Source organism: Cibotium barometz, chromosome 39 (assembly GCF_041138505.1).
Source record: "Cibotium barometz isolate CiBa-2024 chromosome 39, ASM4113850v1, whole genome shotgun sequence".
NCBI classification, from domain to species: domain Eukaryota; kingdom Viridiplantae; phylum Streptophyta; class Polypodiopsida; order Cyatheales; family Cibotiaceae; genus Cibotium; species Cibotium barometz.
This window is the reverse complement of record NC_141084.1, coordinates 7243642-7271630: the sequence shown is the minus strand read 5'-3', so window position 1 is coordinate 7271630 and position 27989 is coordinate 7243642. Positions and strand designations below refer to the sequence as shown.

General features: G+C 39.7%; 2 protein-coding genes across 3 annotated transcripts; both read left to right on the top strand.

Moving 5' to 3' along the window:
• Positions 1–1233: 1233 nt before the first annotated feature.
• Positions 1234–5225, top strand: LOC147615669 (putative pectinesterase 68). The gene is made up of 5 exons (XM_086777962.1): positions 1234–2572; positions 2847–3036; positions 3533–3739; positions 4330–4565; positions 4741–5225. Exons 1-5 carry the CDS (start codon positions 1971–1973, stop codon positions 4892–4894), a joined length of 1389 nt encoding a protein of 462 aa, XP_086634088.1. The 5' UTR covers positions 1234–1970; the 3' UTR covers positions 4895–5225.
• A 15913-nt stretch (positions 5226–21138) lies between these two features.
• LOC147615668 (uncharacterized) lies at positions 21139–24581 on the top strand. 2 transcript variants are annotated; one of them, XM_086778221.1, is made up of 7 exons: positions 21139–22218; positions 22571–22810; positions 23128–23172; positions 23329–23472; positions 23592–23744; positions 23916–24143; positions 24283–24581. In XM_086778221.1, the coding sequence occupies exons 1-7, from the start codon at positions 21478–21480 to the stop codon at positions 24346–24348; spliced, it is 1617 nt and encodes a 538-aa protein (XP_086634347.1). In that variant the 5' UTR covers positions 21139–21477; the 3' UTR covers positions 24349–24581. The 2 variants fall into 2 exon arrangements, with proteins under 2 accessions (XP_086634347.1, XP_086634348.1); XM_086778222.1 differs by lacking the exons at positions 23916–24143; positions 24283–24581 and having other exon boundaries at positions 23329–23494; positions 23592–23711.
• Positions 24582–27989: the final 3408 nt, after the last annotated feature.

Genomic DNA, 27989 nt, shown 5'->3' with positions numbered 1-27989 from the left:
TTAGTTTTAACTAGATTAAAGCATGAAGACAATGTTGGTTCGAAATTACAATTTTATCTTAAACCTATGGTGAAAAGGATTGATGTAGGGTTTAGTAGAAGTGGTTTTTCCCAACACTAGATTATCCTCCATACTAAGAGAGTTTTTCTTTTTTGTTTTGTAGCAAGGACACCAGGGCTCAACAAGAACAGCATTTCAATGTATTTTTACCGGTTGAAATTTGAAAAAATTGGTTAGAAATATATCAAGCCCTTACAAAAAAAAACCGTTCAAATTTTCTAGTTTTCAATTAAAATACCGGCAAAATATGCAAATTTAGCCTAGAAAACCGGTTAGTTTATAAGTATGTCCTTATTTTGACTGGTTTTTTTTAAAATGCTTTTATCGAGGCCTGAGGTCCCCCACACACACGCACGCACGCACGTAATTTCTTTTCACCCTTTTGTGGAGTGAGGGGGAGGGGTGGCAATGTGAGAGAAAGGTCGATGCGGTATCCACCCGGCTATTGCTCCCACCCACTTGTTGAGAGAGTTTTGAGGATGACTAATGTAAAGGAGGAGATGTATGTGGCTTGGGGGGGGGGGGTGGTGGGGTTGACAATGTGGCTTTGGAATGGGTCGTTGTACTTCCTTTCATATGGGTGGTTGCAAAATTGAAAAGTTCATGGAGGATGACCTTGGAGAGTTCTAAGGAGGAGGAGGTGGTTGAATGCAAGTTCTTTCTATAATTGTGTATTGTGGGGGGGGGGCAAAAATATTTCAACGGTGGATTCTCGAAGTCAAAATGCATGCAAAGATGTAGCTTCTACGTTGGGATTAGTTGGATGCAACTACCACCTCCTCTTCTTTTGGCCCAAAAGGGTTTACCATCAAAACGAAGCTTGTTTGAAAGCAGCTTCTCACGAGACAATCAATAACAAGAGCATAGCCTTGGAATTGAGGCAAGCTTTTTGCCAAAAAGCTTGGTGCTTAATTCATGGGAGGGAGGGAGAGCTATGAGTGTCACCCCCCCCCCCCCCCCCCCACCCTAGTGTTTGAATTTACAAGCTAACCCCATCTTCAAAGCTTTCTCTGTTTCTCCTCCTCCTCCTTGGCTTGCTTTCTTCCTTTTGTTTGCCTTTCTCGTTACTAAATCTTGTTATCTTAAGAGCAAGTGCAAACTTGGGCTTGCAGCTAGCTAGCTATCCACCTCTTTTATTATATACTTAAGCTTCTTTGCAAGCTTACATAAGTCTGTAATTAAACTTCTTTACGAGAATCCATCTCCCATATGGGGTCTTCTTTGCTTCATATGACTAGAGCCTTCTTGCCTTTCTTGATTCAATTGGTTGTGATTAAGCTCACCGATTAAGGTTAATTAGCCCTTTCCTTTAGAAGTGGCCTTGTTCATGCATGTTGGGCGTTCTTATTAAATTGCATGATCTACTTTTCATGGAAATCATGATGCGATTGGTGCGGAGAGGTTCTTTGAGTAAATGGAAGCTCTCAGTGTGTTTCTCTTTCTTGTGAAACCTGACAGGCTCCCCATTCAAGAAAACATAAAACACAACCCAATGTGTGAGTCATTAATAATCACAGTTCCTTGCACCTAGATATGCTACCCCATTCTATACTATACTCAGTTGGGCAAGGCTGGTTATAACGGCTGCCCAAATTGCTGCATTTTTTTTATATATGCTACCCATATCCTCAATTGGCAAAGGCCTAATTTACTGCATTAAAACTTCTTGAATTCAGATCTTTGCAGGAACATAAAAAATACTTTTGCCTCCATTCTTGCTTTCTTGATTTTGTTATGTTTTGTCTTCAATTAGCCTAGTTTTCTCTTCATCTTCTTCTTTTTGCTTTCAAGAGAAAACTCCGTTCAAGAAGCGGCAAAATTGCCCTCTTTCCATGCTTTTCTTTACGGCCCAGTTTGTTTTGTGAGGGTAAAAAAAGCATTCAATTTCTATGCTGTTGTAGTTGAGCACAATGAATCCTGGCAAGAAATGTATCACTCAGTTGGCAGCTGCTTTTCCGCTGCTTTTTGCATTTTGGGCCGCCCAAATCTGGTTAACGCAATTCGTTGCTGCTAATTTGACCCAACTGGGTGTTAATTACACTCTAGAAAGCTCAAACGCGTCCAATCTGGGTGCTAATTACAGTCAAACAAGGTCGAATTCTCCCAATTCGCGTCTCAGGAACAAACCAAATTTGCCCAATTTGAGCATAAAGTATAGTCGCATTTTGGGCACTAATTACACTCAAGAAAGCGCTAATTGGCCTAATGTTGGCGTTAAGTACACTCAAAACAGTTTTAATCTGAGCTGCACGAGCGCCGGCGGGGTGTGCCAAAACTCATCAAGCACAAATGCAAGCAAGAAGAAATCTAGGGATTTGCTACACAGGTTGTATGAGACCCTGTTTCAGTTCACACATGCGAGGCTGCATCCAGTGCACCATCGCCCCGTGCGAGTGATAGTGGTGGACCAGGGCGGGCACGGGCACTCCCTCACAGTGCAGGGCGCCATCGACATGGTCCGCCTAGACAACAAATGGCGCATCCAAATCATCATTCGCCCGGGCATCTACAGGTGTGTACACACTCCAGCTGCGTTTTTGCTTTTCCGTGTTGATTTTCTGGGTGGGTGAGTGGAGTTTGCTTTCTGCTTTTCGGTTACCAAATGCAGGTTGTTTTTGGGTTGTTTGCTTTGCTGGAGAGTTTTCCCAAATTTGCAGTTGCGCTTGGTTGTAGCTTTTTGCTTTCCTTTCTGGGTTGGGTCTCCTGTGAGTGGAGCTTGCTTTCTGCTTTTTGGTTTTCTGTTTCTAGTTACCAAATGGAGACATTCCTCACATTGTTGGGTGCAGAGAGAAGGTGTATGTGCCATACAGGAAGCCTTTCATCACATTCCAAGGCTCAGGGAGCGCGGTGACTGTGATAACATGGAATGCAAGGGCTGGGGACAAGAGCCAAGCAGGTGACATTCTCGGAACATTTGGCTCTGCATCGGTAGCCATTGATTCTGACTATTTTGTGGCAAGAGACATCACATTCCAGGTGATATTTCCATAAACCAAGCTGTGAGTTAGTGTTTTAATTCATCTTTAAATCCTTTTTAGCATAATTAACACGATTTTGATGCTTGATTAAACTCAAAACTGCCACAAATTTACATACCTAAACAGATTAATTACATTGATGCATCCTTGTCTCTTCCATGATTATCTTTTTAGCTTTCTTCCATTAAGTCAATTCTAGCCCATTTTATTGGTATTTCTAGCTCTTACATTAGTGTTTTACTTCATCTTTCATCCTTCATTTACATCATACTTGCTCAATTGATTGGTGGTAATTTGTGGACCTTGAAGCCCCTCTTAAGGCTCTTCATTATTGGTATCTAATCTTAGTATTCATGTTTTAAGCCAGTATTGACCTACTTATTTGAAACCTTATGATGCCTTCCATTACACATATTTGACCTTTGTTTGCATTGGTGTGGACTTGTTTCTGATATTTTGTATTACCTGAATTTTTCTGCTTTTGGTTGATCTAGAATACGTCTCCACCTCCCCTCCCTGGAGCACAAGGAATGCAAGCAGTGGCCTTAAGGATTTCGGGCGACAAAGCAGCATTCATTGATTGTAGAATGTTGGGTGCCCAAGACACATTGTTCGATCATGTTGGAAGGCATTTTTTCTTGCGATGCTACATCGAAGGAGCGATAGACTTCATCTTTGGAGACGGGAGATCTCTCTATCTGGTAAATCTTTGGAGAGAGAGAGAGAGAGAGAGAGAGGCAAGGGGGGGAGAGAGAGAGAGAGAGAGAGAGAGATTATGAAGTATTTAGTGATACACATCAATCACATCTAGAAAGAAAGAGAGAGAGAGAGAGAAGAAAATTACATTAACATTGTTTGCAGAAGGATAAAATGACCTATGAGACACAATACATAACCCACGGAAGATGAGCGCATTCACCACTACATTAGATTACATCCCTAGAGAGACGGCACCACATACACACTTGATTTGTGATGGGCACCCTTGCCCTGCAAGTATTTTATGGCCAAAATACTCAAAAACAAGTGTGACACCAATCAAAAAGCAACTATGACTACATACACAAAGGCTTTATACTCTCACTCATGCAGGAGTCTATAAGCTCTACATAGCTTTCTTGAAAACCAAGTCTGTAATCAAGTACAAATTATTAGCTTTCTTGAGAGCCTGCAAGTAATAACAATATGATGATGTGTTGATGTTGAATTGATTAATTGGAATGGAGGAGTTGAAAGTGAGATGATTCAGGGATGATGAAGGGCTGACAATGTGTGTGTGTGTGCATGGCAGAACTGCGAGTTGCATGCAAATGCAGTGACATATGGGGCAGTTGCAGCATCACAGAGAAACTCACCGGACGACAACACTGGGTTCTCTTTTGTGCAGTGCAGGATAACAGGCACTGGGCTGCTCTATCTGGGGCGTGCATGGGGCCAGTACGCCCGGATCCTCTTCGCCTACACCTACTTCGACAACATCATCATCCCCGATGGCTGGTATGACTGGGGCGACACCAGCCGCAGAGAGTAAGTGATCTCCATCGCCGCCGCCCGCCGCCCACCGCCCACCTCTCTTAAATCGCCGCCACCCCCACCTCCCAGAACCATACACCCTTGAGCACCAATCCGACGTTTAACAAAAAGACAGTCTCTGAGAGATTACCCCTGATTTTGTTTTCTTTGGGTTCTCATGATCGTACAGGACTGTCTTCTTCGGAGAGTACAAATGCTGGGGTCCCGGCTCGCAGCCGCGGTGGCGGGTGTCTTGGTCCAGACAGCTGAGCTATCAGGAGGCAAGGCCGTTCCTTGGAATCGGGTTCATCAATGGCCATAAGTGGTTAAACATTCTCTCATAAACAACACAGTCAAGACAGTTGGCTCATTAATCAGAGGCTTAATCCATTTCTAATTGGCAACCGCAACTATTAATTCAATTGATTAGCTCCAAAGAACCTGCTTAAAGTTCTCATACAGAGAACTAAGATTCTCGTGTAAATTGAGCTCAACAACAGAGGGGGTTATGCCTGTGGCTTTGAATTAGAGGGGAAATACAAGCAGCTGAATGCTTGCTTGCTTGCCGTTGTCCTCTTTCCCGCCATTTGTTTTTGAAAACTAGCCGTTCCAATGCCAACGATAATTTGAATGTCGCGGCAAGAATTGGAATTTAAACTTGAACTTGGCTCAATAATAATTAATACGCATATTTATACACGTGTATGTCTAACACTTAGTACTAAGTAGTGCTCCAAAAAAAACATATTTTTCAACCAATCAAAATAAGGACAACTCTTAAATATATTCGGGTTTTTCCCCACCATCTCTACTATATGCCGATTTTACAGCTAAGATATGCTAGTGGGAGGCCCAGACTGCCCACCCTTGTACACTACTACCACGTGGCTAGAGCAGGAACAGACTGCTCATCCTTGTACACTGTTGGTGGCCACGTGGCTAGAGGAGGAGAGGAGATGGTTTTAGAGGAGATGTTATAGAGTGGAAGGGAGAAAAACATGTGCTTACAAGATAGACTACATGAAAAATCATTCCTTAAAATAAGGGCTACTTGAAATCTCAACCAATTTTTCTTAATTCTTGCCGGTAATGGTACACTAGAATGCCGTTTTTTTTAGCACTGAGATTCTCTAATTATTGGGACAAACCATTAATAATAATGCACATATTTATGCACGTGTATGTCTATCGCTAATTATTGGGATAAACCATTAAGTTCATTCTAGCACACATGCTCATATTCTTTTTCTCCTTTCAAAATGACCTTAATGGAAATTTAAAGGTAATGGCAAATTCCCCCCCATGTAGCCAAGATGGTTAGGGGTCAGAGTCCCAACAAAAGATTATGGGGTGACCCTAGCTCGTTATACAGTAGACAATGAAGAGAGGCACCTTCAAGAACAACTCTGAGACAGATTACGCCTTGATGAACAACACATTAAAAAAACCTTTCCCAAGGTAAAACACATTGGACACCACACTGTCATGCAAAATCTCTTCTTGCAACCACCTACCTATCTCAGCCTTTGCAAGAGGTTTACCAGGACATAATAGAATTACACTACATTGAGAGAACAGGCCCAACTGACACCTAATGAGCTTGGGATTCACACTCAGGCATACCTTCTTTTCCTGACTCTACGCATGCGTTTGAAGACTTTCATTCAACCAATCCGGAACGTTTTTCTTCCTCTCCCTCTTACCAACTTCCTCTTCCTGATGCCTCTTCATGTCCGTCGTTTCCTCAAGACCCAACTCTTCCCAGCCAATCGCTATGATCTTTAACTCCATGCATCTAGGAATCTGCCATCCTGGCCGTGCATGCATGCACAAACAATCACTGGCCTTCTTGACGTACGAGGACATGTATCCCCACATGCGTCAAGTTAACTCCCCCACCCCTCCGCTAAAGGCAATGATTGCCTTCGCTCGCCCCTATTGCAAAACCACTCAAAATAAGGACAACTCTTAAATCTATTCGATTTTTTTCGCCATCTCTACTATATGCCGATTTTATAAATAAAATATACTAGTGGGAGGCCTAGACTAGCCACCCTTGTACACTACTGCCACGTGGCTAGAGGAGGAACAGACTGCTCACCCTTGTACACTGCTGCCATGTGGCTAGAGGAGGAGAGGAGATGCTATAGAGTGGCAGGCAAAAAAACCTATGCTTAATAAATAGAATAGATGAAAAATCATTCATTGAAATAAGGGCTACTTGAAATCTCAACCAATTTTTCTTAATTCTTGCCAGTAATGGTACACTAGAATGCCGTTTTTTTAGCATTGAGATTCTTTAATTACTGGGATAAACCATTAATAATAATGCACGTGTATGTCTATCGCTAATTATTGGGATAAACCATTAAGGTCATTCTAGCACACATGCTCATATTCTTTTTCTCCTTTTTCAAAATGACCTTAATGGAAATTTAAAAGGTAATGGCAAATTTCCCCCCATGTAGCCAAGATGGTTAGGGGTCAGAGTCCCAAGAAAAGATCATGTGGTGACCCTAGCTCGTTATACAATAGACAATGTGCTGTAAAAATAGGCTCTGCCCACACTCCACAAAAAAGAGGTAATGGGAAAATGGGCATGGTGTGTGTTGAAATATACAAGTGAATAGGGTGTGTGTGGGAACAAGCTCTTGGATAGAGGCTGTAAAAGAGGAGATGTAATTGTGAAAGAACCTGTGAAAAGATTAGAAGAATCTACTGGGAGAGAATAATGGGTAGCATGAGGGAATTTAGGAGTGTGGAGATATTCTGGGAGATATTCAGGGAAAAGAGAAGAAGTGGAGAGAATCAGGCAAAAGGTGGAGATATTCTGGGAGTGAATCATGGAGAAATCAATGGGATTTGATGCTTGATGTAAACTCTATAAATTGAGGCATAGCCCTAATGAGAATTTGCTGGTTTTTGAGTATCCATGCCTACATTAATCTATTTGTTAATTATTCACTAATTATGTCTTAATCATTTGCTAATCACTTTGTTAATCATGTTGATTCTAGTGTATGATCCACCATAGCTCATCATTATGCTCAAATTTCAACATGGTATCAGAGCCATGCCTAGAATCAATTAGGTTTATGAGCCCATTAGTTAATTAATTAGGATTAGTAGATAATTAGCAAAAAATCAAATTTTTAGTGAGTTTTCACTTCTCCCCTTCACCCCAGCCAGTGGAGGATCTCTAGCACCTTGCACACATAAAATTAGGGCACAAGCTTTATACACAAGCTAGCTAACACCTTTAGCTTCATGCTCAGCAAGACGCGCAGCAAACCGCGTAGAAACGAAGGAGATTTCACGTTTTCTGTCGGCGCCTTTTTTCTCTGCAGATTTTGCCATTGCTACTTCATCAAGTCAAATTGCTTCAATTCCTCCTAGCCCAAGCGGTAATCAAGCATGCTCTACAAGCTGGTGAAGACAGAATTCAATTTCATCAAGTCTACATTGAGATCAAAGCTCTTCATCAAATCTGCAGGTGACTTTGGTAAAACAGAGATTAAGCTTTCAATATTTGATCAAATCTTGTGTTTATTGGCTTAATCCTCTACTAGACTCATTGCTATTGATGCCTTTGAAAGCATTTGAGCTCATTTGAAGTGGAAGGCACCAAATCTGGACTCCCCGCATACTTTGTTTTTTGCACACAAAACAGAGCATTAATTTGCTAATTAGTGATTAATCAGTGCTAATCACTGTACTTTAGTGCAATTGAGGGTTCAAATTAACCATTAGGTATCTGATACAGATCCCTATAACTTCAGATTTCAAATCGGAGTTAGTTTGATACTCCAACCATCCCGTACAAATTGGTTACCCTTGATTTAGTGTAATTTCTGGTAAAATTATGCTGATAAAATTGTGAAAATCATCATTTTGCATTTAACCCTTGGTTAATGCCTGTAAATCTCACTCAAAATCAAGATTATTCACAGCCAGAGTTGCATTTGGGAATGTGCATGAGAATGAATGCTATACGCATTATGTATTGGGCACATTGCATCAGTGTAAAAATGGGAACAGACACTGCCCTTGTCCAGAATAAGGCAAGAGGTAAGACCTCCCGCATAAATTTGGGTTTGCATTGCATAATGATACAAAATAAACATAAAAAGCCCAAAGGAACTGTCAGCAAAACATTGAAACATATTGCTCACATGGAGCAAAATGACCTGACGGACGAGCTCATGGCCCCAGCCATGAAAAAAGAAGAATATCTCTTCCCAAGAAGAGGATCGACACCAAGAAGAAAAGCTGAAGGAAGACATGGACACGAGAAGAGAAGCTGCCAGAAGAGAAGCTGCCCCGAGAAGACTGGAAGAAGAGACGGACGCGTGGAGAGAAGCTGCCCCACGAGAAGAAGATTGAAGAAAAGAGAAGATGTGAGGCTCCAAAGAGTGAGGAGCCATGTGAAAATCTCTGAGAGAGAGAGAGAGAGAGAGACCCCACAACCCAATGTAACCTGCCCCAATAAAGTAAAACCACCTCTGAGCCACCGATGATGTAGGCCACGTGGTAGATGTATGTGTGAGCACTTTAGTCAAGGTCGGGCACTTATAGTAGCCTTGGACACATAGAGAGAGAGAGTGTGTCAAGGACTATGGAGTTTAGGGACTTGAGGCACTGGTCGCGGACTGTCAAGTAAGAAAGAAACTTGATACAGGGTCCAGGTGTGCTGAGATAACTTGAGGGGAGGAGTAGACACTGGTCGAGGACTACCAAGTAAGGGGAGGCAAACTTGGTATAGGGTCTAGGTGTACTAGGATTATTCACTTGAGGGGAGGTGTTGAAATATACAAGTGAATAGGGTGTGTGTGGGAACAAGCTCTTGGATAGAGGCTGTAAAAGAGGAGATGTAATTGTGAAAGAACCTGTGAAAAGGTTAGAAGAATCTACTGGGAGAGAATAATGGGTAGCATGAGGGAATTTAGGAGTGTGGAGATATTCTGGGAGATATTCAGGGAAAAGAGAAGAGATATTCTGGGAGATATTCTGGGAGATATTCAGGGAAAAGAGAAGAGGTGGAGAGAATTAGACAAAAGGTGGAGATATTCTGGGAGTGAATCATGGAGAAATCAATGGGATTTGATGCTTGATGTAAACTCTATAAATTGAGGCATAGCCCTAATGAGAATTTGCTAGTTTTTGAGTATCCATGCTTACATTAATCTATTTGTTAATTATTCACTAATTACGTCTTAATCATTTGCTAATCACTTTGTTAATCATGTTGATTCTAGTGTATGATCCACCATAGCTCATCATTATGCTCAAATTTCAACAGTGTGGACACTACTACACAGAGCAACCATAAATCCTCCTAACTCTCAAACCTCAGAAACAGTATGGTTATATTTTTAAAAAGTATGTACTCATAGTGGTGGTAAAAATTATGTCTCACAATGCATATGTTAAAACTTGATGTAAGGACAAAGTCATCAACCCTTTGACAGTAGAGACACATGTAAGAAGGGCACGTGACAATGGCATCCATCCTTATGTAGTCTTGTGACTACTTCAACTATGGGCAATTGTAATTTACAAGAGCATGGTAGAAAAGGTTTTATAAAAGGAGCTCTCTTGGACATAGCTCATTCACACACTCACATAGTGTACATGTGAGTGTGTGACGTGACAATGGCATCCATCCTTATGTAGTCTTGCGACTACTTCAACTATGGGCAATTGTAATTTACAAGAGCATGGTAGAAAAGGTTTTATAAAAGGAGCTCTCTTGGACATAGCTCATTCACACACTCACATAGTGTACACATAGAAAAGGTTTTATAAAAGGAGCTCTCTTGGACATAGCTCATTCACACACTCACATAGTGTACATGTCTTATGCTTTATACTATGCACTATGGTTAGCATATTGGTTTTGATCATTGAGAGCATTATCATTTTAGTTTTACACTGAGCCTTGATTGTGGTATAGTCATATCTAAGAAGCCTCAAGATTCCTAATTGATGTAACTTCTATTTTTATTTCTCTTTTTCTTGAGAGCCTCTCTAACAACTCCATCTGTGTGTTGGATATTTAGAATCTAGTAAGTGTCAAGTGGTGTGTGAACACCCTCTTATTAAGAGAACATGAGATAGGGCCTTGGTGCCTATATAAAACATTATACATGGTGGAAGTATTATCAATAATACAAGCATTGTTGTGTTGTGCAAACTCTCTCTCTCTCTCTCTCTCTCTCTCTCTCTCTCTCTCTTATGTGTGTGTTATCACATCTCTCTCTCTCTCTTCCACCCATCCATGTCTATGCACCAAGTCATCATGGCTTGATCTCTCTGTTATGCCTTATTTTTAGGCTCATAAGAACTCTACCATTCTAGCAATCTATGGAATAAGCAAAAATCATCGTGGGAAACTTACCTCACTTCTGGCTCAAGATCTCCTTGACCTCCAAGCACAATTAGTGGTAGTTGCTAGCTCCAAGCTCCCAAATTCTCCTCCTTATTGTCGCCACCACCAAGAAGTTTCTTCACCTCCCTAAGGCCTCACACCTCACTTGCTCACTCTCTCACAACAAACAAGAGGCACGTGTACCAAGATTCATACACTCTACTCTCAACTCTCTCTCTCTCTCATACACAAGGCAAGAACAAGTAGACAAGCAAGACTCAATTGGCACAAAGGGGGATCGTGTCCTTTTCATTATGAGAAAATTACTTATGTACAACTGGCCCTTATTCACACTTTAGCTCTCAAACTTAACCCTAATCTATTAGGTTTGATCATTTGCCAGCTTTTCTCAACAATGTATACAATGTTTATAGTGTTGTTTATATAACAATTTTTTGCTACTCCCGTGTGTAGTAGGGAGTGCCTTTGTTAAGCCTAAAATGGGATTAACATCCCCCCTACTTGATGCATGTTCCATCCTCTAACCACCACAAGGCCTAAAAGCCATGTCATCGAGCTTGAACCTGTTTCTATGGGATTGAAGCTTGCATAAAGTGCATCAAAAATAAGGATAGGTATCTATCATGTATCCATTTTGTCTTCAAAGTGGTATGCATGTATCTTGTCAAACATCTTAAATGATAATAATAATAATACAAAATCACCTGCTCTTTTGGACCCCTATTCATGTCAAAGCAGAGCACTTCTTTGTCAAGGTTCTCCATTGCTTCCTTTTCTTGATCTAATAAATCTACAATCAGCTTAAGGAAGCGACAGAAAACAGCTATACCACAAGTGGATTGGGGATCCTCCTCCATGCTGTGGTCCATAATAGAAGCCCCTTCCTTTGATTTTCTATATAATCAAACTTTGATAACTTAAATATTAGAAAGTTAAAGCAAGCATGGGTATCCTGCTTTTGTTCTGCTACAAACACTACTGCTTGGAGTGAATTGTTTTTTGATTGACATGTATAGAGGGTCCACCCACTGTGTTGATATGACCATATGTATATGCTTCCATGTTTTGTGTCGATAATGACCACATGTATATGCTTTCATGTTTTGTGTCGATAATGACCACATGTATATGCTTTCAAATTATGGGATGGTCAAGAACTTCTTCTACCACTCTAGTTGAATGTCAAAGTCTTTAATCTTGGGCTTAGCTTCATCCGTCTCTATCTTGAAATACTCGCCACCACAAGATGCTCTCTCTTCCATCTCCTATAGCTGTATGTAATCATGTACATCACTAAATGAATCTCAAGAAAACAAGCTTTGTGGAATAACAATGGTTTCCCATAGAGTGCCTTCCCTTACCATCAGCATTAACTCCTCCCACTCTGGCATAGGTGATCTAATAGGATACAGCGCACATGGTAGTTTTCTAGGAGTTGCACTGTAAGCCTCTGGGAATAGCTGCATTATTGAATTAAAGGTTGTTACCTACATGAGCACCTTAAAGAATAGCTTTGGGGACACGGCATTGGGTTCCCCACTCAAATGGATCTTCATAATCTATTATAGAAAGATATGCCAAGACATCTGCGTTAGATTAGTCTGCATGCATGGGAAAGGGTGGTGGTGGGTTTACCTCTGTGTAGCTTAACTTTGCAAGGTAAGAGTGTATCTCCTAATATTGATCTATATTGAAGTGTTTTAACTTCTTCTTTTTTAGTTAAATAACGGGGATGCTACTCCAAAAAGATTATTAATTATAGTAGAGCCTGATAACCTACTATTGGCAAATGCAATTGCACTTGAGAAGCTCTAGTGTATTTGGGGCCACATAAGCTTTTTGTCCTTAGTTAACCCTAGGTTCCTATGGGAACTTAAAAAATTTGAGGAGGCAAGGGACAAGTTTGAGAACTTGATAAAGCTTGATAACCTACTACTGGCAAAGGCACCTACACTTGAGATGCTCTAGTGTATTTCGGGCCACATAAGCTTTTTGTCCTTAGTGAACCCTAGGTTCCTATGGGAACTTGACAAATTTGAGGAGGAAAGGGACAAGTTTGAGAAGGCAAGGGTGACGTTTTTGCCTCCACTTGGGACTGTGAACAAGGGTAGTCATTCATGGCTTTGGAGCTATCTCTAGGTGAAAGAGCTTTGGAGCTATCTCTAGGTGAAAGAGCTTAAACTTAAACTTGGAATAAAATTCCACTTTTACTATATAATAATATGTGTCAAAGATATCTTGGTTGGAATTAAGCTGGACACTGTATATAATTGTTGATTGTAGTGTAGCACTCCACATTAACCAAATTGATTTAGAGCCTTACAACACTTACAAAGATGCTTACAATATTATGAGATATAATTAGATGTGATAAAGACATCTTTGATGGAGTTAAAGACGGATATGTGACAAAATCATATACACTATGAATATGGATCGTTAATTGTAGATATTTGATGGAATTAAGCTAGACACTATGAATATGGATTGTTTTTAATATGGAGATGTGACGAAGACATCATTTAACCTGGGCACTATGAATATAGATTGATTGTAGGTATGTGTTGGCAAAGTTCTCCACATAAGTTCATTTAGTTAACATGTGTTTGATACTTACTTGTATGGCTCAACTCATTTTAGAAGCCTATATAATATTACTTTTTCCTTGGCATAGTTATTTGCTGCACTTAAGGTATATACGACTAAATGTTATCATTGCTATTGAGCCACACATTTGTGAAATTAATAACAAGTGGAGTATGTCGACCCAAAATCATATCTAAGTTCTAAGTAACTTTTGTTTTTGGATGGTGGTAGGTATGAGTCATGCCTCGTCAAACCTTAGTTTATTTATTTTAGTGTCATCATTAAATACTTTCTATGAATCTGAGTTTGATTTGTATGTATTTTGAAATGTAATGGGTAGTTTGCTTGTTATGGGCTACATGTCCTTATGTTAGCAAAGTTGACTAGTTTAGCTTTTCTAGTTTTTAGTAATCTATGTGGTTGTTCTACTTACTATGATTTGTGGCATTCCAAAACAAAAAGTGAGATAGCAAAAGGTGTTGAGATGCACAAGTGAGAATGGATGTAGGCTAGGGTGGCTAAATCTAATTGTAAGATGCTACATCCCTAGCAAGAGAGATTGCTAAGAGAATGAATAAATTATCCCATATGCTTATGGATTCAAATACAATTTTAAAACCTATAAAATCAAGGTTGGGCTTAAAACTCAATGTGTTGAGCCTCTCTTATGTAGGTTCAATTCTAAACTAGTATTTATAGGCAAGTCTAGGATGTTGGTATCATCCATAACATGCGATGTACATAATGGTGGTCTATTTGTAAGGGTCTCTCTGCAAGAAGGTGGTCTTGATGAGATCTGAGAGCCTCACTTATGGTGGTACTTCCATTCTCGGGGGTGGTTGGAGTAGCAAGCTTGTGGTTTGGAGGCGAGTCAAACTATATCTTTGTGGTTTGGAGTAGTCAAGCTTGTGGTTTGGAGGTGAGTCAAACTATATCTTTCTTTGTGCATGTGTGTGTGGGTGCTCTTGATGCACATTGATTATGAGAATAGATTACGAGAATCTTCATTAGAGGCTCTTCACCCGGTTGTAAAATGTTGAATATCATTCCTTAAGAAATGTCTATAAATTGAGCAAAAGTTGAGACTATATCATAGAAACTTTCTTTGAGCAAGGGAAGCAAACAATTTTGTCTTTTGGAAAAAGTTGACAGATTGTGGCTTTATCTTAGGATACCTAAATGATATCAAGGGTCATGTTTTTATCTAGGTTAGTTGAGAAAGCTTACTATATCCTCGTTATAGGCTAACCAAGAATACGATTAAGGTAATGGTGATTGCAAAGATCCAATATGGCCAACTTGTTATTTTAAACAATTGTTATAAATGGATAAGTGAGGTGGCATGGAACACTTAGTTGGTGGCGATAGTCCACAATTTATGTGCTTGGTTTGATTATAAGTTAAACAATACATTTGGAAAACCTTGATAGACATGCATTACATTTGGAAAACCTTGATAGACATGCATTTTCATCTGAGAAATTGATTCCAAAAAGAATTTCATTCATTATAAGCATATGGCATTAGTGGGTGACAATGTATACTTATAAGATATGGCCGAAACCATAGGGTTAAAGACTAGGACACCAAAGGGTAGACCTATTGTGAGTAGTGTTCTCTTGTGTGACTTGGGTATAATCCTCATAGAAACTATCCTAGTTGGTCAAGTGAGAACTCGATAGGAAAATCTTAGCACACCTAAGCAAAGCATTAAAACAATCTTGGGGCGGCTGGATTATCTCTCCTTGGAATCCTATACTCCTCACCTCCATCTGTCCAAAAATATATATTTAAGATAATAGCATTAGCTATTACAAGATATAATTTTCAAAGGAAAAAAGCAAAAAAAAAATAAAACCTTACAAAACTCATTCGGTGGATCAATATTTGAGACGAATGGCATTTGAACACGCTTGTAAACAACAAATCAAAAATTTTTGTAATGTCGAGTGCCTATGCACCAAAAATCTAACTTATTAGGCTTTTCATAGTCTACAAGCATTACATGTACATGAAGCTGACCCGCAATCTTTGACAATCTTAGATTGTAAATTCTAGTAGCCCAAAGCTCTCATTTGTAAGTGTCTCGACCATACAAACCTAACAATAACCCGGGTTCAAAAAAATGTTGCAAAAAAATGTATCAATAATAATTTATATTTACATAAAACACAAAAGCTACATAAAAAGCAAGTTTCTATACTATAATACACGTGTGTTCTCTAATAGCTCCATCATTAGAGGTGATATTGCTTGCCCTTCCCAAAATGGGGGGGTCTACAATTGAGCCATGAAAATCAAATAGATTATGGTAAACAATGATGACTATATCATAGCAAACGTCGAGAAAAATACCTTCAATATCTTGTCCATCACCATAAATAAATGAAAATTCTCTCTTTGCCACATCCATGTTAAGCAATATACCCGTGATATCAAATACGATACTACACGACACTAATCATTTACATAAGATTTTGAGGTTACTCTCTCTCTCTCTCTCTCTCTCTTTCTATGGATGTTTAGTATTTCGAGCCAAGCAAGAAAAATAAATAATGCCACTATAAATGAAAGCAAGTCAAAACCAAAAATTTGCTTATCCAAATGTTAAAAAAAGCAAACAAAAACTCACCGAGCACCTACAGCTATCTCAATAATTTGAATCACCCCTTGAGCAATAGATGGGGCACTCCATATTCTGGATTTGCATGGTGGCTTTACCTTAATGTCAACCATTTAATCCACACGATGTACTTGTAGATTTGTATATATCAATTCAATATTAATGGCAAGGGTAGTGATACTATGAGAGATAAATTGAAGGAAATTTGCCATCCAACTCACTTCATGCCTTCACATCACAATAAAATAATTGTCATTCTAAAAGAAACATCAATCAACTTGAAAGCATGCACACTTATAGAAAGACAACATAGATTGCACACGTCACATCTTTGCAAACATTGTCCTTTCAAATGCTTACTTGATTGATATAAAGATATCTATGAATGTAGTCTTAGGCGCTTGTAGGCTACTATATCAATAGAACCTTTCGAGCATAGATTACATTTACATTCTTTTGCATGCCATTTACAATACCTCTTTGTAGACAACATTGGCTGTGAAGACTTCGTTTGAACCTTCTATGCTGCTTTCATGTTCCACAGTATCCTTTACACACATTTTCCTTGCATCAGATGATCTAACACGTGACATAGCAACATACAATTTTCCATGTGTGAATACAATAAAGTCCCAACACACTCAATGTTTGTCCTTGGGACTTATTTATTGACATACCAAAAGCTAGCTAGCCTCACAAAAATTGTCTCCTTCTCATGTCAAAAGGCAATTGAAGCATAGTTGGTATGAATGTTATCCTGGGAATAAAGACCATGTCTCCAATGTTTATACCTATAATAATTTATGCTTCTATCACCTTTGAGTGAAATTTCTTGCATATCAATCTGGTAACATTACAAAGTCCCGCCGAGGGTCCAAATTGCAGAGCAACATAATAGGAGCATTCATCTTTAGAAGCAAGCGATGAGGAGGGTAACCATAAGCTCAAACTATTCAAGTACTCAATTGGATACAATATTTTGTCATTCTCAGAAGAAACAACCTAATCTGAACTGAGATATTCTCTTTCAAGATCGGGTAATGCACTTAAGGCTAGTTCATTGATCTCATCGACCTCTAGATTTCGTGGTGCAAGCAAGCTTCAACACCTCAGCCCAATGGGCTATTACCTTTAATGCCACATGTGCTAGAAGCATTGAGAACCAATGGGATTTTGAAATGTGAGTGTGCTGTATGACCATTTGAAATGTGAGTGTGCTGTATGACCATTTGAAAGTAATAATGCAGCTATTCCAGATGATACACATGCCAAAGCAACTTGATTCTCTCCATGTAATCAAGATAGCAAGGCATTATAAAGATATGTTTTTCTTGATCCACTTGGTCCATCAAGGAAAAAAACACCACCATTGTTCAAAGAAAGACCTCAAGGATAATATCAAATGCTCTTGGTTGACAACTATTTAGACTCCTTTCCATGGAAACAGACATCGGTAAACCATTGTTGACAGTAGCAACACTTGATCTATCAAGAATCGGTAACCATTCAAAATCATGTAGCCATTTTCCATATTGTTGTAAGAGGTCTTGCGTGTGTATCCAGATATTGTCTAACCTCATTAATATGTGTATCTTGCAACTCTATAGTAGCTCCATCATGTCCTTTGTATACATACTTATAGAAATATTTTACTACTGTAATGGGGTAGAGCATACTTCTATGTTAATATGAGCTTTGTATCTCATAGAGAGAAAAGGGTTATATGGAACAACCCATTGACTATCCACCCTATGATCCTTTACTTGGATGAAACTACCATCGTCTCGCCACATGTAAGTTGGATACCCATTGTTATCATCAAAACGATAGTAGTCTCAGAAGACTTTCGAGGATAACGATGTTTGTAAGTCTTGTTAACCATGCAAGGAGAGCGCATATTTGGTTCCCCACATGGCTCATGAACATTACAGCATCACCTTATCAAGAAGTTCAGCACATACTAACATATCATAGTGAGCAATCTCAGTCGGTTTACATTCACTTTCCAATATCAATAATATATGTGCATGTGGCAAGCCTCTTTTTTGAAATTCAATAATGAGAACAAATCCCACTACCCTTCTAAATAACCCTTTTTTCACCAATAAGTGCATCATATCCTTATGCTTCTCATAGAAGACCTATGTCGTCAAGTCAAGGGTCGATCTTGGGTAGCTTGACCCGGCAGTAAAGCATTGCTTATTTCATCCCACTTAGGATTGCAAGTAAAGGTAATAAAGAGGTCACGTTCACCCATGTTCCTAACAATTGCCGTTGAATCCTGATACAATTGATGCATATATCGAGGCCCCCAGTATATGTAGATGGTGGAACTATCCTATGTCCAATAATGCCCCCAGAGACTCTATTGGCCCCATCACTTATATTAACCATATCTGCAAGCCCTGCTATACTTCAACATGCAGTGCATTCTGGTTCTTACATATCCATACTAATCTTAATTCATCCATGCTACTATATGCATCAATAATGTACTGTTGCAAAAGTCGACCCACCGCGCAAAAGGCAGGCATTTGTATCTTCCCTTATTTGTAATCTGTATGCATAATATTACCATTGAGTTACAGTCTTTGTCTCCTCATTTTAACCTTGTCTATTCCTACCATGGAGTTGAATTCCAACATGCCAACCATCCTCTCCTTAAGGAAACAGAAGAACATATAATAGAGGCATATATGAACGATGCAAGTTAGATATTCTTTTTATAGAACCTGTGCGAGACATTATTTGAATATCTCTATGACCTACAAGAAAATCATCTCCTTGACCCAGCATGATAGCAGCTACCTCACTTCTTGTAGGAACCAAGTATTGACTTGAGGTTGATCGAGCTTTAGTGTGATGACCATTCTCAAATCTGCATGTGGACTTGACTGCAACATTTCTCACATTGTATGAAGTGCACAGGCGTACGGAGTATGTTCATACATCATTATTTGTAACCTTTCAAGCATGCTATGATTTAAAGAAGGCATCCCATGAAGTCTATTATCCAATTCATGCTCAGCTGCATCATTATTTGTAACCTTTCAAGCATGCTATGATTTAAAGAAGGCATCCCATGAAGTCTATTATCCAATTCATGCTCAGCTGCATTGCATCGTAGGGCAGGCCAGAAAACCTACTATTCGAGATAGCATCTCTAAATCATTGGAAAGCAATATCTCAAGAGAGGAAATAGGTAAGGCCATAGATAGTCTAAAGGTGAGGAAAATCCCAGGAGTTGATGGCATCCCCTTTGAATTCTACAAGACCTTTAAGGATATCTTGATGTCTCCTCTCCTGTGTGGTAGGAGCATGTGTCTTTTGAGGCTCTTCTCCTATGAATCAATGAGGGATGGATTAAACTCATCCACAAGAAAGGTGAGAAGGAAGACCTAAGCAACTGGAGGCTCATCACCATATTAAACTGTGCATATAAAATATTTGCTAAAGCCCTAACTCTGAGGTTGTCTAGTCACAGCTGAAGAACTGGATCTGATAGGAACATAAGGGCTTCATCAAAGGAACGTATATCCTGGATGCCATAATCACTCTGTGGGAGGGCATGGAGTATGCAGAAGAATCTGAACAAGTCTTTTTCAAAATAGATTTTGATAAAGCTATGCCATTGCTGCAGATGGTCTGAATTGGCTGATTAAAGATAGGATGGACAAAGGTGAAATGAATGGTATTGCTCTTTCCAATGGTCAACAACTATGCACCCAAATGTTTGCTGATGACACAAACGCTATGGTTGCTAACAATGAGCAAAGTATAAGGTGCTTCTAAAAGTGTCTGGATATCTATTACAGAGCCTCAGGCTCTGTAATTAACCACAAGAAAACAGGTATCGGGACTCTTATTGAAAAGCCTCCTGAATGGATGATCCAAGCTGGATGTAACACCTTGGAGGATGGGGTGATTTTCAGACTTCTGGGCAGTCCAATGGGTTTCAAAGTCAATCTTAAACAGAGATGGCAATGGGTGCCAAACAGAGTTCTCCCCCTATTCACTGCAAACTAAACAAGAGATGGGGAATTTGTATGGACAGATCCTAATGGTACTCTCTTTTTGGTAAGTTGTTGAATAAATATGTGGAGCCTAAAAAAGCATGCTTGGCTTGGCTTGGTTGATTATGCACAGAGCTATCTGGACACAACAAAAAGCCCTCTGATTAAACATTGGGGATGGGAAATGTCACAGATGCCATGATCTGGAGGATGACCTACACATCTCCATACACTGTCCTCTTGCAAAAGAATGCTTTAATGCTTTGGCCAAATGCATTTAGGATTGGAATGGACACTCCTTAGGCTGGAAAAAAGTGCCTATGAGAGAAAGCATTGGGTGCACCATGGAATTATGGGTTATGTTGAGAACTGAAATGCTATGGTGTCTTTGGTTACATAGACTTGATTTCATCTTTAACAGCAACCCTACTAACCACATCTGGCTGAAAGAGAACTTGATTCATGCAGGTGAAAGATGCATAAGGAGGTTGAAAGATCTGGACACCAAAATAGCCCAACTCCATAGAAAAGCTAAAGGCAGACATGTTGACCAGTTGATTCATACAATTGAGGAACCGATGATGATGAGAGAGAGTCATTTCCAAGGATATTTTGCTTGTTAAAGCTCTCTATATGATGTAACTTCTTAATATAAGCTGCCCTGATTTGATTTTTTTTTTGGGCAATGCCACGTTGAAAGAGCTTGTGTTAAAGTCACATTGCCAAACCCTAGAAAGCTAGGGTTTCTCTAAATGGTGAGGAAAGGCATTTAAAGGCAAAGTTAAGACAATTAAAGGGACAGATAAGGCAATTAAACGGAAAGGTAAGGCTAATTTAAAGAGGGATTAAAATTTAAGGGCAGGTTTCGCGCCTAGCTTTAATTCAAATTGAGGCCAAACCCTTTTCGAATTTTTACCGACCGCACGCACACCCCCGTTCCTCGTCCTTCTTTTTATTCTTCTTTTCGACTGTACCAGTTGGCGGAAGCTCAAAGCTTTCCTGCAGATGGAAGACACACAGCTAGTACAAGCAGAATCCAGCTCCATCACAAGCCCCTTGGCCTTTCCCTGCTTTCCCCACAAAAAGCTCCAAAACCATGCCTCTCAACGTTTCTGCACATCCAATTACAGGAGTTGAACGCTTCCTCTGCTGCGTTCCCATACCTCCGTCCTCCATGAACCTACAGCTCTTTGCAGCTTAGCCTTTTCGCGCAGAGAATCTTCAGATTTATGAATATACCCTCCGATTATGCTTTGGTTTAACACGCTTTTTGAGCTGCTTTGACGGTCCTCTTTCTGTAAAGCAATTACCTTCTGAATGCCTAACAGGAGCGTGAGAGGCGAGGTTATCTCCCCTGCTGGCTATGGCGATAGGTCTCCAAAGCTAGCAGACTTCGATGTGAAGAAGAGGGCCACGGCGGGCCACTCTGTGAAGCAGCTAGTTCGGAGCTTGAGTGATCGCTATGCAGCAGTTACTTCTCCCCTCACCTGCAAGAGAAAGACTTCCTGCAGCAGCAGAACGCCATCGTTGAAGATGATGAAGACCACTGCTGCAACCAGCGTCCTGCCACTAAAGCCTGCTTTTTCTACTTCAACCAAAAAGTTAACCCGAACCCCAAGTTTAACAGAAACCCTAACCCTTGCAGAATCCTCTGCTAATAAAACTCCTGCAGAGCCTGTCACGAAGCGGCTGCTTGATCTGCAACCCCTAGCCCTTAGAGAATCCCCTGCAGCTAGATTACCCGCAGAAGCTATGGCGAAGAGGTTCCAGACAGAGGGACAAGGACCAGGGAAGCTCACCATCAAAGCCCCTTCTACTTGCTCTGCCGTGGCTCCATCTCTCCGACTGCACAGTCTCTACGTTCGGGACAAGAAAATCAGTCCGGCTCAGAAACAGTTTGCGGAGAGAAGCTCCGGCAAAGCTTTTCTTGTCGAAAGGTTGACTTCCAATCACAAACAAGGTCGCCGGCTTTCGCAAGTCCTTGCAAGCGATCGTAAGGATCGGACCAAGCTAGAATGGCAACAGCTGGAGGCGCTCTTCAAGTTCAAAGATGAAGAGGTACACAACAACATTTTCTCTAATCTGTTCTAGGAGAAAGATTTGCAATGGGAAGAAGATGTCGAGATGTAATAAGGCCAAACATGCTACCTAATGTGGGCAATTTGATAAAAAGAAGGGCTTGTTGATGTTCGAGAAACTGCTAAGCCTATGATCAAATCATCTGTCAGAATGGGGATTTTTCTGATAGAACATGGAGAATATTTTGCATTGTGAGAAAATTTTTGCACATTCTGGTGCTAAGAGAAGAAATCTTAAAATGCCGAAAAGCCCCAAATTAATTGCATTGTATGTGATTTTTCTTGATTTTGATTAATATGTTTCGTTTTTTGGGGACGGGGCTTTCCCTCAGCTTGAAAGCATTCGCACAGCAGGATTAATGCTGAAGGAGCTGTGTATGAAGCAAGACGAGGAGATCAAGATGCTCAAGGCTGCCCTCCCCGCCACACTGGAAGAGATGGTTCAGCTCCGCGAGGCCTGTGAAAAGCAGGAGAAGGAACTGGCACAGTCCAGGGTAGCCATTCCAGCTATGCAAGCACAAGTCTCTGCTCTTGCTGAGCAGCTCAAAACCTTGACAGAAGACCTTGCTCAGGTAGGCCCAAGGCAGACTCGTGTTTGTGATGCGTATGTAGTACTATTGTAATAAATACTAATGTAATTTCCGCTGGTTTCTTCCTTTGCCGCTTGACCTCCGCTCACCAACAGAGGTGGGTGCAAAATGGGTTCTGAGTCCACCATAGGCACGCTAAGGGCATTTTAGAAAAGAAGGCATGATAAAACTTAGTGCTACTGTACAAGCGGTACTACAAGTGGCATTTGCACGAGTGTATCTCCATGGGTTGTGGAGTTAGGTAGGTGGCAATGTGATAATAGAAGGTACTCAGCCTCTTCCACTGCTGTGTATGGCAGATGAAAGCTTGCAAGGAAGCATCATCAGAGAAGGCCTCCTCACAGGTAACTCTTTCCATTTTCAATATCTGTGAGTTACTTGGGCTACTGAGCCTTTTAAGCTGTAATTCAATACCATATCTATGACTTCTGCCCTTCCAAATTGCATTTGCAACTGACTTAAGCACACTCTCTATCATTGTCTCTGATGGAAATGAACAGCTTCATGAAAGGGAAGCATCAAACAGCAGCAGCAACACATTGTCTGTAGAACCATTCCCTCTTACAAGTGGATATCTAGACCACCTTAGGCGAAGTCGGAGGGAACTGCACGGGTCTTTGCCCTCCGAAGAGAAGCTGCTGCCAGCTACAGCTCTTTCTTGCTCTTGTAAACTAGGAATAGTTTGCTGAACTTTATTTGTAAACACTTCGTAAAGAACGGACTTCAGGTGCCAATGCTCATCAGTTTTTTGTGCTTAATACAGACTAGGATATGTGAAGCTCCAAGTAGCAGTTGCTCAAGTGCCACCATGAGTGTTGATCAATCTTTTGAAGTGCCTTCAGAGAGTAAGGCTATACATGTTAGGCATAGAAGAGGGTTCAGTGCGGTTCTCTCCACTGAACACATGCTCAAAGGGGTAAGCTATCAAGCTTTCCACTCCACTTTTGTTCCAATTTTGCTGTGGCTTCTCGTTATGTAGATGTTACAGTTTTCCACATGTCTATACATGCTTCTGCTGCAAGGTCCAAGCAATAGATGATCCCTTGTCTAACCTGCCATGCCTTTGGACATATTTTGTGTCATGAAGAGTGGAAGGAGGTCTGGGAGAAGGCTCATGACAGACAAGGAAATCACAGACACATTGCAAGAACTCAACAATGCAGCTGACAAAGAGCACGTGATGCTGCAAGAGAGGAGTGCTAATGTTTTCAAAGACCTGAGGTCATCCTCCTCTAGGTTTGCCAGCTTAGAGCCTTTGAAATCCATCTTGACATGCAGAAGCCCAAATTTCTACAAGGACGCTTTTGCAAATGAGGTAAACATTCCAAATACATCCACTTTTAACAAGCTATTTCTCCCTATTTATGCATGATTAAGAGCATTTAGTATTAATCCTACAGCTTCAAGAACAGTTAGCCCTGCCCAATCATATTTTCTCTGTTTCTTGAGAGCAGGGGATTGACGTGTCTGCGAAATTGGGGAAAATGGCAGCCAGTATGTGGAATTTGAAGCCCACATGAAAGTATGAAGTGATGCCATCAAGGCTCAAATAAGCTATATTTATCCCTTTGATTTGTTCTCTTCAATCTCTTCACAGAGGGCTAGCTAGCTCCACCCTTGTATTAAGTTTAGGCCATTTCCTTTGCTATCAAGATTGATTGCAATGGTGCTATAATAATTGCCATCAAGCTTGATTGCAATGTAGCACGTCTCTTGATCACAACTAAGAATGGGATTGATTTAAAATTTTCCTTGAGTTCCAGTTGATTTTTTAATCGGTTTTAATTTTGTCCAATGTGTAAATCATGTCTGTGTAATGTTCATTCATGTTACGGACTATGGTAATGTTGATTACTGTAGTAGTTTTGATCCAAATTGTACTAGTCTTTCTAGACCTTCGTATGAATGTTGACATATTTGCAAACAGAATGATCGATAGTAGTGTCTTGTTGAGCGCATTGATGAGTGTTCATTATGACATTCAGGGATTTGTATAGTGAGTTGGTGCATGGAGATGAATTGAATTGAGGCTTTGAGTGATGGTTTTTTTGGGTATATTTTTAAATGCATTGTTGATACTTATCCATGATGCCTTTGTTATGGATGCATTTCTCAATGAACATTGAGTACTTTCAAGTCAACATTGATAAAGAGATGTCTTCAAGCCTCAAGGAGGTAAGGTCTGTAAGAGTCTTTTGATAAAAATATAAAGATAAAAAAGCACTAGGCTCATACCCTTTACAAATGGGTTCACACAAATGCCATTGATCAATCAACAAAAAGAGTGGTAGATATATCCACCAACCACAATTAAAGACCTGACTTCAATACTCAATCATCAAAGTTAGTAATGTAGGTAATCATGGCTTGTGTTGTGTGTTAATTTTTTGAGGATTCAGCAGAAGTGTTGACATAGTAATCCTTTGAGATCTATGAATTGTTTGAGTTAATCAAAGTTGTTAATAATTATATATAAATATTAACAAAAGCTTCCGTTTACAGTAAGTCCTTTTCACCTATGAATGCACCCCTTCTCTTAATTACATAGAGTAGATACTTTAAAAAGCCAATAGGCCACAGCAAAGTTCATAGAACTTCTTACATTTCACTTAGAGTAATTTGTAGATTAGGTCCCACCTTTCATCCTTCCAAACAGAGGAAGACTGCTCCCATGAAATGTGATACCCCAGTTGCATACGTGCATACTAATTAATCTAAAAAACTTCGGGCACCCATATTCATAGCCTCGAAAGTGCAGCCCTTGGGGAATGTTTCTTCATAACCTCCCTCGTCCAGATTTTCGCCATTGGCCTTGCCCCTAAGGGATTCTCAATGAATGCTACAAAAGTAAAGATTGGTTGCTTCTCTTTCAAGTGTCTCCTCTTTGTCTTTTGCCCAAATTTAGGTTGCTTTGCTTTCACATCAAGACCTGAGTATCCTTGTTACATGATAGCATTGCTAGGGTAACCCAGTATGTACAAGAGGTCTCCTCAAGTGTAGAAGAGATCATCTAATCCCAACTTAAGGGCCTGAATTAAGTGTACCAGGGCATTCTCATTCAATTTATTAACATGATATACTTGAGAAGCAAATCAAAGTTCTATGAAGATTTTATTTATGTATTTATTTTTTGGGGTGAAATTCCAGTTATTAGTGGTGGTGGTTTGTTGGATGGAAAAGGTGGCACTAGGCCTGTGGGTTGTGGGGGCCATCATATTCCGCTTGTTCACGAGGTGACCAAGGTTGTCATGTCGGATTCATTTTTGCAAAAAGCTGCCGCCCGTGACTGGGGACTATGATATGACTGACCATCTGCAGAGTCGTGTGAAGTGAAAAAGTTGTGAAAATCTCGTGTGTGGTTAACATGTGCGCTTTCTACTTTCAACCCGATGTTTTTTTTTAAAAAGGGAAAAAAAGTGTAAAAAGGAAGCCATTGAATTAAATGCCTTCAAAAGAATTCCCCCCTTATTAATTTGCACAAAAATATATATATGTTAGCTTTAGTCCCCCCTTATTTATTTGCACATTAGTATACTACAATCTTAATGCCATCACTTACGCCTATTAATGTTTTAAATACTCTTTAAAACGCATGAGCTCTGGAGAGTGTTGCGTTGACTTTTAATGTCTTATCCTTATCTATTTTTTTTGGAACAATAGTTATATATATTCATATTAAGTAGCTCCTTACAGATTTAAATGCATGAGCTTTGGTTGACTTTTATCTCATGATGTTTAATGTGAAATGCATATCTGTATTTGTATCGAGGCTCGATAAAAGTAAATTTTTTAAAAACCAATCAAAATAAGGACATGCTTATAAACTAACTTGTTTTTTAAAGGCTAAATTTACATGTTTTGTCGGTATTTTAACTAAAAACTAGTAAATTTGAATCATTTTTTGTAAGGGCTTGATATATTTCTAGTCGATTTTTTCAAATTTGAGCCGGTAAAAATACATTCAAATGCCTTTTTTTAAAATCTAGCCTTGATTTGTATTCCTTAATGTAACTAGTTGCTTAGTGAACTTGTTTGCAATTATGTTGGTTTGTATTCCTTAATGTAACTAGTTGCTTAGTGAACTTGTTTGCAATTATGTTGGTTTTTTGACTTTGTGTTGTAATACTTTGTTGAAGCTCAAGAAGTTAAAGCCAAATTATGATGAAGAGTCACAAATTCTTTGTTTTTTAAATTTTTTTTTTGTATTCAATGTTTTGAACTCCAAATCTATAAGCTTGGCTTCTCCTTTTTTTGGGGGGGGGGGGGTGTGCATGTGCTATGATGCTATATGTTTGTTCAGTTCTCTCGATAATTTGTTTATCATATAATCTTGCTATCATTAGATTGATGCATTATAAATCTAAACTAGATGATGGATGCGTTGGCTTCCATGACTTCCAAATCTTGTGACAGAAAAGAAGGCTTCAAGGCTTGTAAAAGATGCGTTAAGTATCGTATAATAGTCAAGTGGTCAAGTGGTCTAAACAAAGTAAATGCAAATGTTTTGCTACATAGTCATGTATTGTATGAATATAGTTCATGGGGACATCTAATTAGTTTTGTTTGGAATCTCCATTGATTGTGTGATAAAGCTATATTTTCTTTGTAATTTGTTGTATTCAAAGTCATGATTTCTTATTTTCAAATGTAAAAGACATTCTGTAATGAAATTATTAGTGCCATCCTTAACACAAAGATGCAATTCTTTGGTGACTGCTTCTATTGGCAAGATCACTGCCCATTAATTAATTAGGGCCGTCAGCAACCCTAACGAATTAAGACCTGTAAGGTTAAACCTTAGAGCTCTATATCTTCCTCGTTCCTGGCTATCGCTGTCTCTCCCTTTCCATCCCCTTGTGTTTCTACATCGCCCTAGTGTCTCTACACGTCTCTTTCTACCCATCCTCTTCCCCCAGGTACAACCGTCTTCAATCGTGATTTTTTTCCTTGGCAAAGATTTTTTCCCCTAATGTTTGAAAGGTAAGGTTGAGCACCGCCCTCAACCGTCTAAGTAATTAATGGCCCCCAAAATATCTGGGATCCATATAATATTGGCAAGATCACTTTATCATCTCTAATGTATCTTGAGTTTTTGCTAAGTGAAATAAGTCATCCATTAGGAACTCAATGGAGTCTTTTTGGGCCCTTTAATTTGCCATGA